This window comes from Carassius auratus, chromosome 26 (genome assembly GCF_003368295.1).
Source record: "Carassius auratus strain Wakin chromosome 26, ASM336829v1, whole genome shotgun sequence".
Taxonomy (NCBI): domain Eukaryota; kingdom Metazoa; phylum Chordata; class Actinopteri; order Cypriniformes; family Cyprinidae; genus Carassius; species Carassius auratus.
Genome location: NC_039268.1, coordinates 4759979 through 4772203, shown reverse-complemented (window position 1 = coordinate 4772203; position 12225 = coordinate 4759979). Strand labels below are relative to the sequence as shown.

At 32.9% G+C, this 12225-nt stretch overlaps 1 protein-coding gene across 3 annotated transcripts; it reads left to right on the top strand.

The window, feature by feature from the left end:
* Positions 1-1016: 1016 nt before the first annotated feature.
* On the top strand, positions 1017-11019 carry tmem154 (transmembrane protein 154). 3 transcript variants are annotated; one of them, XM_026203787.1, is made up of 8 exons: positions 1029-1330; positions 2369-2398; positions 4221-4265; positions 4409-4582; positions 4828-4867; positions 6381-6454; positions 8467-8515; positions 10399-11019. In XM_026203787.1, exons 1-7 carry the CDS (start codon positions 1237-1239, stop codon positions 8499-8501), a joined length of 492 nt encoding a protein of 163 aa, XP_026059572.1. In that variant the 5' UTR covers positions 1029-1236; the 3' UTR covers positions 8502-8515; positions 10399-11019. The 3 variants fall into 3 exon arrangements, with proteins under 3 accessions (XP_026059573.1, XP_026059572.1, XP_026059570.1); XM_026203785.1 differs by having other exon boundaries at positions 1039-1330; positions 4825-4867; XM_026203788.1 differs by lacking the exon at positions 4221-4265 and having other exon boundaries at positions 1017-1330; positions 4825-4867.
* The last annotated feature ends 1206 nt before the right edge of the window (positions 11020-12225 follow it).

The following is a 12225-nucleotide window of genomic DNA, read 5'->3' as shown; positions in this document are numbered from 1 at the left end:
GAAGATGCTGATGTTATACCGCCCCCTCTGATATAAACTAGCTAGCACAAAACAGATTAAGTGATTTTTACAGAACAACCTGTGGATATTTACAAATTCCACTATGGAAAAACCATATTCATGATTCATGACTCAATCCTTTGCCATATATGTTACTTGTAAGACGATATATTATTTTTTGCATATAAGCTAAATACATACTCTGGGTAGAAGACATAGAATTCCCATAGTAAAATTTGTACACAAGGAGGCTATGCAATATATATTTTATTTATAGAAACAAAAACAACATATAAACAAAAAAAATATGTTTTTATATATATATATATATATATATATATATATATATATGTGTGTGTGTGTGTGTGTGTGTGTGTGTGTGTGTGTGAATATATACAAAATATTTAATATAAGGAAATCTAATATAGGCCTACAAACATTTACATATGGGGTTATTTTATTACTTTTTTGCGATATTTTCAATACTTTTACCAAAAACATTAGAACATTTTTTTTTAGCTCCATTTAGTTATATTCCTGCAGTAAACTTTAAATAAATACACATTTAGGACACATTTTTGTGTTAGATAATAGTTCATCAAAAAATATCTAATACTTCTATTCTATATTAAATTTATGCTCCCCTTGTGAAAGGTAGATAAATTATTTAAAAATGTTGTCTCATAATAATGATCAGATATTTGTGCCATCATGGGCCTGACAGCATCAGCTTCTTAATGCAAAAAAATCTTTATTCATACTCCACCTAAACATATAGTGCCAAAGTTATTTTTGTATCACCATTTTGACATGCTGTGAAAGTACATCACTGTTTTGACTGTGACAGCTGTAGCAGTGAACACACTCAAACACTTTACACTCTCTTCCTACTTCAGCCTGTTTAAAGTCTTTGAGTTTGAAGCTGCCTCTGTTTACTCAGCTCTTTTTGCGCTTCTCTTCCCCCCCCCCCCCCCCTCTGGTTTTTGGTTAGGTCACATACCATATAAGCAGGAATGTGTTTTCACAGCTAACTGAGGAACAGCTTGGCTTGTGGTAACAAGCTCACTGCTTGATTGCATCACATCCGAGGGAGAGAGTGAGAGGGTGGTGTTTTTTCTGTGTGTGTTTTTTTTTTGTAGGTAGGTAGGTAGGTAGGTAGGTAGGTAGGTAGGTGAATGAGGTCTGAAAGAGGAAGCGGATTGTCATGAAGGCGTGTTAGCCACCAGTCACTATGCAATGAGTCTGGGCCATCGCTTCCACCGAGGACTCTGGGAAATGAATCTTATACTATTCCTGCTTTTGGCATTGACAGCAAGCTGGACTGGACTTGGTAGGTGCTCACGGTAGTAGATCATTTTTTTCTTTATGTAGGATCCTATCTCTCTCGTTCCCGTTTTCCCCATTCATCTAAAGAAACTATCTTATGTACTTTCTGCTCTCTTCTTCGTGGTCCTTTGAAATCATTTTACATTGTAATTGACCCCTAGGCAACACAACGTTTGGAATCGAAGTGTGCTTTTAGGACACATTCAAATGACCTGTCATATCTTTTGACCACAATGAACAATGATGAAAGCTGAAGACAGGATGGTCACATTACATTATAACTAGTTCTTTGACTCATTTTGTTGCATTTGGTTGCATGCAAAAAAACAAAACTTTGACGAACAAAGATGATGTTGACTCGGGAGGACCAATGTGTCTTTCTCTTGTTTTGCGCCAATAATTTCCTCGTAAGTGATTATTAGTTTCCTCCTTTTTACCTCAGCTGAATATGAATTTCGATATCCATTACTGCGTTATGAAAATGATGTTTTAAAATGTTGAGTAACAGTTTACAGAGGCTTACAGTCAATTTAAATATATAGAATTAATAGTATACTAATAAAATTACAGTAAGATGATTTTGGTAGCATTTCAGGTTCTATGTATTAACATTAGTTAGCTAACATGAAATAAACAACACTTTTACAAGCATTTACTAATCTTGGTTAATGTTAATTTCTACATATACATATTTTAAACAAATGGGCATTAACATTACATAACTTGTAATGAACAATTAACAATGTACTATATGCATAATTAACAGTATGAATAAGAAATGAATCATTAATTTAAACTGTTCAATAAACATTAAACAAACCTATATTAATAAACCATGTGAAAGTATTATTCTGTGTTTTGAAAAGAGGACAAGGGATGTTTCTAATCTCTCTTTAGTGTATTTGGAGACTGATTCTCAGATAACATTTTTCTTCTGAACTGAAACAGGCCTCGACTAAACCTCATATACAAATCTAGATGAAGGCTCTTTTTTAAAGTCACTTTTTAAATGTGTAAACTTGCTTATTGCATGTCATTACAGTTCAATGTGAAGACGATAAGAACACTACCGGTGAGTATCTGCTTTAACACACTTCATTTTTATTAGATGTGATGTAGAGGTCAGACAGTGGCTTTAGTCCTGAATGACTCACGCTCCAAACACTGATGTCTGTAATCAACTTTCTTGTGGTCTCTGCCACGGAACTAAAATGTCATTTAAGTTTGAAGCAATGTTTTGTACATGGTGCCTGCCACAGTTTTTGTTGATTTAAAGAAACAGCATATGTGCACTTACTTCTACTTATAAATCTGATCTGTTTCTGATCTGATAATGTATACATTTAACGGTATTAGTAACTAACGAAGCAGAGAGGGGGGAAAGAAAACTCAAGTAATTGAATTGAATATTAGTGATATTATCTTGATAACTGAATAATCAATATAAAATACAGAATACGGTTAAAAAATTAAGTTTAATATATATGCAATTTCACTGCAAGACGTGCATATGTGTTCAAGCAACTATCTGAAAGAGTTTTTAGTGCGAGTAGAAACAGAGCAGCTCCTAAACCAGAAACTACTGTTAGACTTTTTAGCTAAAAACTTGTAAAACGCTTGCATAATTTACCCAACAGTGGAAAAGATAGTGTGTGAATTACGTTGCTCTAAAGAAGATGTCAGAATGCATTTTTTAACCTATTTTGCACTTCTTCTTTTTTTCTTCTTTTTTTAAAATTTACATTAATATTAATTTAATAAAAAAGAAGTTAATGGCCACTAGGTCTTTATTTTTAGGTGTTTTTGCACAAAACATTTTGAATGTGCTAAGAATATATATATATATATATATATATATATATATATATATATATATATATATATATATATATATATATATATATATATATATATATATATATATATATATATATATAATTATTATTATTATTATTATTATGTAATTTTGTTTTTTATTGGGGCAAAAGATAACCACCTGTTTAAAATATTCTAATGCAAATGTAGATAAGTCAACTATCATAAAAAAAAAAATATATATATATATATATAGATATCGAGAGATCTTATTTTTAGGTATATCACATAGCCATAGTTACTGTATATTATAACTGTCTTGTACAAAAATCGATTTTTAATGTATACACTATTCAAAACTTTGGAGTCAGTTTTTTTTTATTTTTTTTTTAAGAAATTAATCATTTGATTAATCAAGAATGCATTAAACTAATCATGAAAGTAAAGACATTTATAATGTTACAAAAGGTTTGTTATTATTATTATTATTTATTTATTTAACATAAATGCTGTCCTTTTGAAAGGTAATCAAACACGGAAAAAAAATGTATCGCAGCTCAACACTGAAAATAATAAGAAATGTTTCTTGAGCCTCAAATCAGCATATTAGATTGATTTCTGAAAGATCATGCACTGAATAGTAATGGCTGCTGAAACATTTTGCTTTGTCATCACTGGAATATTTCATTTTTAAATGTATTAAAGTAGAAAAAAGTTACATTCATATATCTGTGACAATAAAATTAAACATTATACTTATACTTACATATAAACATGTCTTTCTATGTTATATTACACTATCTACTAAGCATATTTTTTTCCTACCCCCTACTAAAGTACTGTTAAATATAAAAGCAACAGTTGCCGTTTAGATTTATTTGTAAAGATATTGTTCTACAGAAGTATATGTTAAATTTTAAGTTAGGTTAAAACTTAAACTTTATTTAACTTTATTTTAACTTTATTTTAAAATCTGAAAAGAACATAAAAGACTTCTACAAAAGATTTACAGTTATAAAATGTATGTAATGTATAATTATAAACGCATATTTACATTTGATTTATTTATTGCTTTAAAGAGAATTTGTTGGATAGTGCAGGCTCTGGAGATGATGGCAGCCAGAGTATGTATTGCTCTTTTCCGATGTTTGACATCAATCTGAAATATATTGTCATTTCATTGTAACTTTATCTGAGCAACTTTTTCTGTGATTGCTAGTTCAGGAAATGCCTTGTTTACTTAAATCTTGTGCAATTGCAAATTTAGACCCCCTGCCAACCACTAAAAATGAGGAAGAAAAGCAGGCTACTGAGGCAAATCCAGTCGCAGACACAGATGATCTGAACCCAGTCATCGTACCTCTAGTTCTCACACTGGTCATCCTCACTGTGATCGTGTGTGTAGTGATGATCTACTGCAGGTGGAGAATAAAAGATGCTGGTATGTTGCATTCAATCTAATACACTTTACAGACTCAAAATAACCTGCCAATACACCAGTTTACACATTTATCTAAAGACAAAAATATTTACACATCCTGGGAACTATCCAGACATAAATAAAACCTGAAGGTGGATGTGATAATGGTATGATAATGGTAAAACTCTGAGAAAACTCAGAATGGTAAAACTCTGAGACTGAAAAAGTGTTTCTTCCCTTTCTCCTCACATTGTTTACAAAAGAAGATCCTTATCTGGATCATGAAGACCACGGAAAGGTGCCAATGTAGGTACAAGTTTTTCAAAGCATGTTGTGTTACTATTATTATGCATAATGAGTGACCTGTGCTGGCTGTATTTTAGTGGTTTAGTTAAGATGTAAGTTTCTTTAAGCGGTTTTGTAGCTAACACAAATGTGCAAAATGCTTGTGTGTGTATCACAAAAACAGAATCGACCCACAATGGAGTGTTTTCAGACGCAACCGGAAAAACGTATTGTGAGAACATATATTTATAGAACATATGTGTTTAAGCGTAACATGATTTCAATACTAGTTTTTGGATGTTAACTAATTTAAGACCATATCCTTATTTTTTTTTCTTCAAAAAATTAGCAATTCAATTTTGATAAATTCCTATAATAACTAATCCATATTTCCATTTGCATTTTAATTAGGAATTTATTTAGTTTAAATATATAAATGTATAGTCATTATTTGCACGCAAACATTTTGGTGTGAATGTTTTAACATACACAAGTCTTGTACTGCAATAAATGGATAGTACACCAAAAACAAAACTTGCTGGAAGTGTACTCAACTCACAACCATTTACTCAGGCTATCAAAGATGTAGAGGAGTTTGTTTCTTCATCAGAAATAATCTGGGAAAATGTTGCATTCCCTCACTTGCTCACAAATGGATCTTCTGCAGTGAATGGGTGCCATCAGAATGAGAGTCCAAACAGCTGATGAAAACCTCACAATAATCCACAACTCGAAGTAATCCTCACAACTCCAGTCAGTTTTTTGTACAATGCACAGAGCAACAGTTTTTTTCTATTTGTTTAGAACTGGTTTGTAAATGGTGTTTTTGGTGATAAGGGCAGATTTTTCTCTTGATTCAGACAAGACTACTTTTTTTTCAATGGGAAAAGCAATATCATGAATAGAGGACTTTTAGACAGGTGCTAAAAACATCTTAATGAGGAATTGTGTAGATTACCTGTGTATTATTGTAATGCTTATATCAGCTGTTTGAATTCATTCTGATGGCACCCATTCACTGCAGAGGTGAGAATGTAATGTTAAATCTCTTCAGTTCTGATGAATAAACAATCCTTTTGACTTTTTAATGTCCTGAGGATGAGTACATTTTCATTTCTGGGTGAACTATTTATTTAAGACAACACACAATGTTTGCAATAATAAATCTTTTTATTGGCTGTTGTGTTTTGCCAGTTCAGACTGTTCACGTATATTGGTAATGCAATAAATGATGTTCCACAAAAGCTGCTCATTTTTAGTTGGTTCCTCTTCAAACAGGAAAGTCTGCTACAGTACACAAAAATAACTTCCACCTATTAATAAACTGCCCACATAAACACAGTTATTACAGTTGTGATTTGAATAATTACTCAAAGCATCATCAGTAATTATTGCACTCAGTCACTGCATGTCTTGTTTACTTTTTTTATTTTTCTATTGCATCTGTTCAAAAGGGGCTTTTTGTGAATGAAGAATGTGAAAATGAACATGAACTGAGATGCATATGTCGTCCTTTTTTTTTTTTTGCTCCCAGGCCCATGTTTGATGATGATATCCCATCAGTGATGGAGCTGGAAATGGAAGACATAGAAAATTGGATGGCAAAAGGTAACCGCTGAAACGTTTATTAGTCATTTTGAGACTCTGAGTCACGGTTCATATCTAGGCCTTGGTGTGTCTCAGATATTACAGATTAATATTGGGTAACCAAACCACAGGTGCTGGAAAGAATGACAGTCTGAGTTCAGAAAAATTAAATAATAAATCAGGCCTAAATTTGTAAGATTTAGATATTTAAATTGCATGTCCATCCGCTTGGTTTACATAGTGTTAAATGTAAACAAACGAATAAATTTAATCTGATGTATATTTGCTAGTTATGGATAAATGTCCCAGGTAAGTATACAAATATAAGTGTACTAGTAGTATACTTGTAAGTGTACTGTTTCAATACTCCTTGGGACTCAATTGGCCCAGTTTCTATTATATAAAACAATACTTTTAGGTATACTTTAAGTATAACAGTAGCAAACTTTGAGTACACAGCTATGTTTGTAGTTTGGACTGCAATTATACTAAAGGTGAACTTATAGGTAAACTGATAGTTTACTAATTCAATACTTTGTACACTTTGAAGTATAGTCTCAGTAAACTACTAGTTTAGTAGATTTATACTGCAAGTATACTCATACGTTTTCTTTAAGGGAACTTTCCATTATACTTTAAGTATACCACTATGTCCCTATTTAGGTTTTATTTTGTGTATATATATATTTTTTTTTATTTGAATAACTGAACATAGAAAAACATCAAAAGAAAGAGCAGAGTATCTGCTTGTTAACAAAAACATTTTATTCTAGCTTCATGCATTCTTTTTTTAAAACACGTTAATGTGGGTAGGTTTCATTAAAAAATAATAATAATAAAAAAAAAACATTTTGAACAAAAAGCTATAAAAGACTATTCAGAATGATAATCAAAACATAGATGGAGTCGATCAACACCCCAAAGCTTGACTGTAATTATTATGTCTTCATCGACCGACATTTTTATTTGATAACGTTACAGTTTTGATGCTGTTTCATGTCAGATGAACCTGTTAGATTACATGTGTTAGTATCTGTTGTTTCTTTTATTCTTCTTCACTTGTGTTTTTGGAAATTCCGAGCAGAAGATGAAAACAACGTATAGCGTATAGCTCAAATATATCTAGAATTTTTGTAAGTATAAGTCAATAATACTTAAATGTCATTTTGAGTATATTTCTGAGGAGTACATAAGAGGTAAACTCAAAGCATACTTTCCTTTTTTTTTTTTTTTAAGAAGTATACTAATGGCACACTTCTTTTTTGCAAGGGTAGCACTGTAACAAACATTTATTGATGTACTATTGACAAATATGCATCATATGGTGTTAAAATTAGTTTGTGTTAAAACTGTTGTAATCCAAATGGATAAACATTTTATATGCAAATCAAATACATAATTAGTTCTTTTAGACCTTAATAAATGTGCATATATATGGAGTTTATTTTATCATGTTATCATGTTTTTATTGTGTTAGCTCTATTTTGTTATTCTTTTTTTTTTTAACCTAAATCAAAATTACCCAACTGCGGTTTGATTAAGATTAATTGAAATGCACAATGAAAAAAAAAAAACATGATTTTTAAAAAAAATTGTTTAAAACGGATTTATCAACACTAGGCTGTTACGTTTATTTGCAGGTGAACGTGCTTCAGTTCATTAAGTAAAGTTTGTACTTTGACCAGCAGGGGGAGCCATTGCACTACAAACATTCAACTGCTCAAAGAAACTTCCTCAGCTTTCAAATAAATCGCTCATTAGGCTGCTTTTTAAAAACTCATTCACACTTAAACCACCTTTTTTTCACCAGAACTTCAACTTTACGGTTCAAAACATCCTTCATACAAACTGTATTTGTACTCTGTGTTTATAGGTTTGAAGTTATTTGCGCTGTGAGCAGTGCTGTGAAAGTGTGTAAAGCACTGTGTAAATGTATGATCTATTTCTATTAGATAAGATAAAAAGATGTGGAACATATTTTGTTGAATGCTTTAAACATAAAGAATCTGTGTCTTTTCATCGTTTACTTGCAGATGGAGGCAAGAAAGTGGACACTGGCCAAATATAATGAATAGCTTTTCAGTGAGTACACTAGACTTATTATTCCCTCCTTTATGCAAGATGTAGTCCAAACCTGGGAAGGCTACACAATTTCTAGAACAAAGTCGGAGCGTATTCACAGTACAGTATTGGCTTGGACAGCTGTCTAGCGGTTAGAAACAGGAAAGCCATTGTGCTAGCTTGCAAATATTTAATTTTCAGGACAGATCTGTAACAGATGTTGTGCATTTCTTGATTATTTACATTCACACATCATATTTCACTGCACTTCAGATTGAATTCAGATCGTTTCAGATTGTTTCCAACTTGTAATGGAAAAGAGTTGTACGCATAAATAGTTGTACTAACATTTCAAAAGTGTACAGTAAATACACAGAGCAACCGTTGGGTTCCCATCAGTAACATGAAACTTTGCTGATCCTCTTGGAGGTTGTGGAGGGTTAGACATTTGGAAAATAAAGGGGTCTGCAGCACTGGACATGGTAAAACTGTGCTGAGAGGTACGGGGAACACACACATATGACCGACTGAGCAGTGGTGCAAGACAAGGCACGAAGATATGCGTTCGGATGTGTCACACCCTGTAATGTAATGTCTAAGGTATCATTTCCTGGAACTGTGAAATGACATAAGGTTACCTCTTACTTTACTTTCAAGTGGAATGCCTCTCAGAGTTTAGTCAACAGCTACTGTACACATCAGCTTTCCCTGTGCATACTTTAGTCCTGCTTTTAATGGCTGCACAGTTCGGTCAAAATGACATTTTTTGTTCATTTTGTCATGCAGAACATTTTCTCATCAAGCAGTTTTAATGATGATATGAAAAACATCATGATAACATATTTCTGCTTCTAAGATATTCAAGGAAAAAAAGAACAAAAAGACTGTCAGGACATTAAGGTGGACTCTGTATATGTTGGCACAATTCACAAGACTATTGGCAAAGACGATCCCTACTACGTTTTGAAGAAAAATCACACTCTTTGTTTTTTGGATACTTAAACCACTTTGAGTCAAGACATTGAAAACACTTTCTGTAATGCACTGACCCTTGTCAAGTGACTAGATTGTCAAATAGTGTTGAAGTGGCAGTCTAATAGAATAATAAACTGCAGCATTGTCTGTTGCCCTCCACATAATCAGCACAGAGTGGCGAACAGCTCTTACACAAACAGCCATTGACATCCACTTGCTTACTAATGCAGATACAAACACATACTATGTCATCCTGTCAAGTTTGTTTTGGTGAGGCTGCGTACGAGGAACAGAATAGCTGTGACGACTGACTTCTGACCCCCGGGTCCGCGCTGCCAGCAGTGACATCTGGTAGTCATTACAGCAGGCATGCGTGGAAGTGCGGCCCGGACCAGGCCAGAGATGAGGAGGGCCTCTTTTTTCCCCTCTTGCGTGCTCTCTGTCTCGCTCTCCCTGGGAACACCAGAGGGTCAGAGTCCACAAGCCAGGAATGCAAGCTTACGTCATGCAGACTGTGTTTTTCCCAGGATCGGATTGGTATCAGGCGCTATGGGGGAGCAGGCTTCACAATAGCTAGGTGATGTCAAGGATGACAAATTAATGTTAATATCAACATAAACGGAGAATATCTGAGGCCACATCAGTACAGGATTAAGGGCACAGCTCTTTTTTATGCTGAATTGAAACTATTCTGATCTGAAAGCAGAAATTCTTTGCAGCAATAATTGGAATATAACAGCTTGTTAAGGACTATATACAAATGCACAAAGGTCTATTATAGATTAGTCCACAAATGTCCACAGTGACTTGTCAGTGTGCAATCTAACAATAAATAACTATGCACTAAGTACATGAGTACACTGTAGTTTTTAGAGCGCAATTTTGCACTTATTTTAATTCTTTTTTTTTTTCTCTGATTTGTTTTACAGGTATCGGCTGTGTCTTCATGTCTTCATATCTAATGTTGCACAGTCTACATGTTGTAGTACACTTAGGTACATGGAATTCAGATGCTCATAAGAGAAGACATTTGCTAATGATTTTAGATTAAATTCATAATGCTCTAACTTTAAAAAAAATATTAAACTGCTGTGTAAAGACCATTGCCGTTTGGATGAAAACGGACAAACAAAAATAAGCAGATGGATTTTTCTGTCTGTTGCACTGAGCAGTATACAACAGCTCTTCTGGAAGCTGATGTGGTCTTCTGTGTACTTTTGATACTGATATTTTCAGCATTTTTATATGGAGTACAACAAAATAATAAACAATGTCGTATCTTTATAATGTAATCATCATTCTTCTTCATCAGTCTTCATCTAAATGCAATGACTGCCACAGAACTTCAAAAATAAGAAACATTACATCATTCCATTTAAATTATAAAAACATAAACATTTTAACCTATGTAAATATTAATGCATAAGTTGTATTATTTTTTATTTGCAGCATTGCAAGTTTGTTTACAATTTATATGAAATGTAATAATTCGTAAGAAAACACCAACACATTTCCTGCTGTATGTATTGTTTGTTTGTTTTTGTATTAAAAGAGGGAATATTGTTATCATTGCTCTTTTGTGTGAGTACATTTGTTGTGTTCTTTACATAAAGGAAAGATTCTTTAATGTTTTTGATAAGATGTTGATCTTATGCTCATCAAAACTGCACTTATTTGATCAAAAATACAGTAAACGTTATTATAGTGAAATAGTATTACAGTTAAAATGTGTTCTATTTTTAAATGCAATTTACTCCCTAAAGCTGAATTTTCAGCCGCCGTTACAGTGTCCTGTGATCCTTAAGAAATCATTCTGATTTGGTGATTTAGAATATGCTGATGTGGTGACCAAGTAACAATTCTACTGTGGTGCTTAATAATTTTTTACAAATTATGATCCATTTTTAGGGTTTTTTAATGAATAGAAAGAATAGCATTTATTTGAAATATATATATTTGTAATTATGTAAAAATATTGACTGTCACTTTTGATCAGTTTAACGATAAAAGTATGCCCCCCCCCCAATCAAATCAAATAATAAGTAGTGTACATGCAAGGAAGCAATGTAGTATATGTCATAACTTGCACCCATAATACTTCATCTAAATCAGAATAAATAGTTTGCTAATTTGACTACAGATACACTTAACACCTCATACTCCAACCACACTATAATCTTACCTATCATGACATGACCATGCTAGTTATGACTATTTATTGAAAGTGAAGGACTATGAACTTCCTGTGGGAAGACCTACAGTATATATTTGTTATATGTTGCACCCATGACTGTAATTCATGAGCATTGTTTTGGCTTTCACCTGAGTTAAAGTTTCAACTAAGTGCATTTTCTAATGCTAAAGGTCTGGAACTCAATAGGAATGTGAAAGAACACTGTTTACCTTTGAGCTGGGCTTGGAACAAAACACAGCTTTAGGCAAGAGCAGCCGCTGTCATGTGGCGCAGCAGAAGCGTTGCGGTTCAGTATAAAAGTGGTGGAAAACAACGCCAGATGGAACTCATTCGATTTCTTTCTTCTCCAAGTCTTGTCTGGTCTGTTTGGTTTTAAAACCCTGTTGATCAGATAATATGTGCAGAAACATTTGGGTTTTGAATGAGTTGTTTGTACTCACACATTAATGATTTCATGTTATTGCTCTATTATCTGTCTAGAACAGTCAGTTTAACTTATATTTAGTTTGCTCTCAGATTGTAGGGTTTTGTAAGCTTGTAAGTATTCCGTTTAGTACAATCA

Coding starts and splice junctions, on each gene's coding strand:
- tmem154 (XM_026203785.1), top strand. CDS start 1,237: ATGAGTCTGGGCCATCGCTTCCACCGAGGACTCTGGGAAATGAATCTT. Junction 1,331..2,368: donor AGCAAGCTGGACTGGACTTG/GTAGGTGCTCAC, acceptor ATGTCATTACAG/TTCAATGTGAAGACGATAAG. Junction 4,868..6,380: donor GACCACGGAAAGGTGCCAAT/GTAGGTACAAGT, acceptor TTTTGCTCCCAG/GCCCATGTTTGATGATGATA.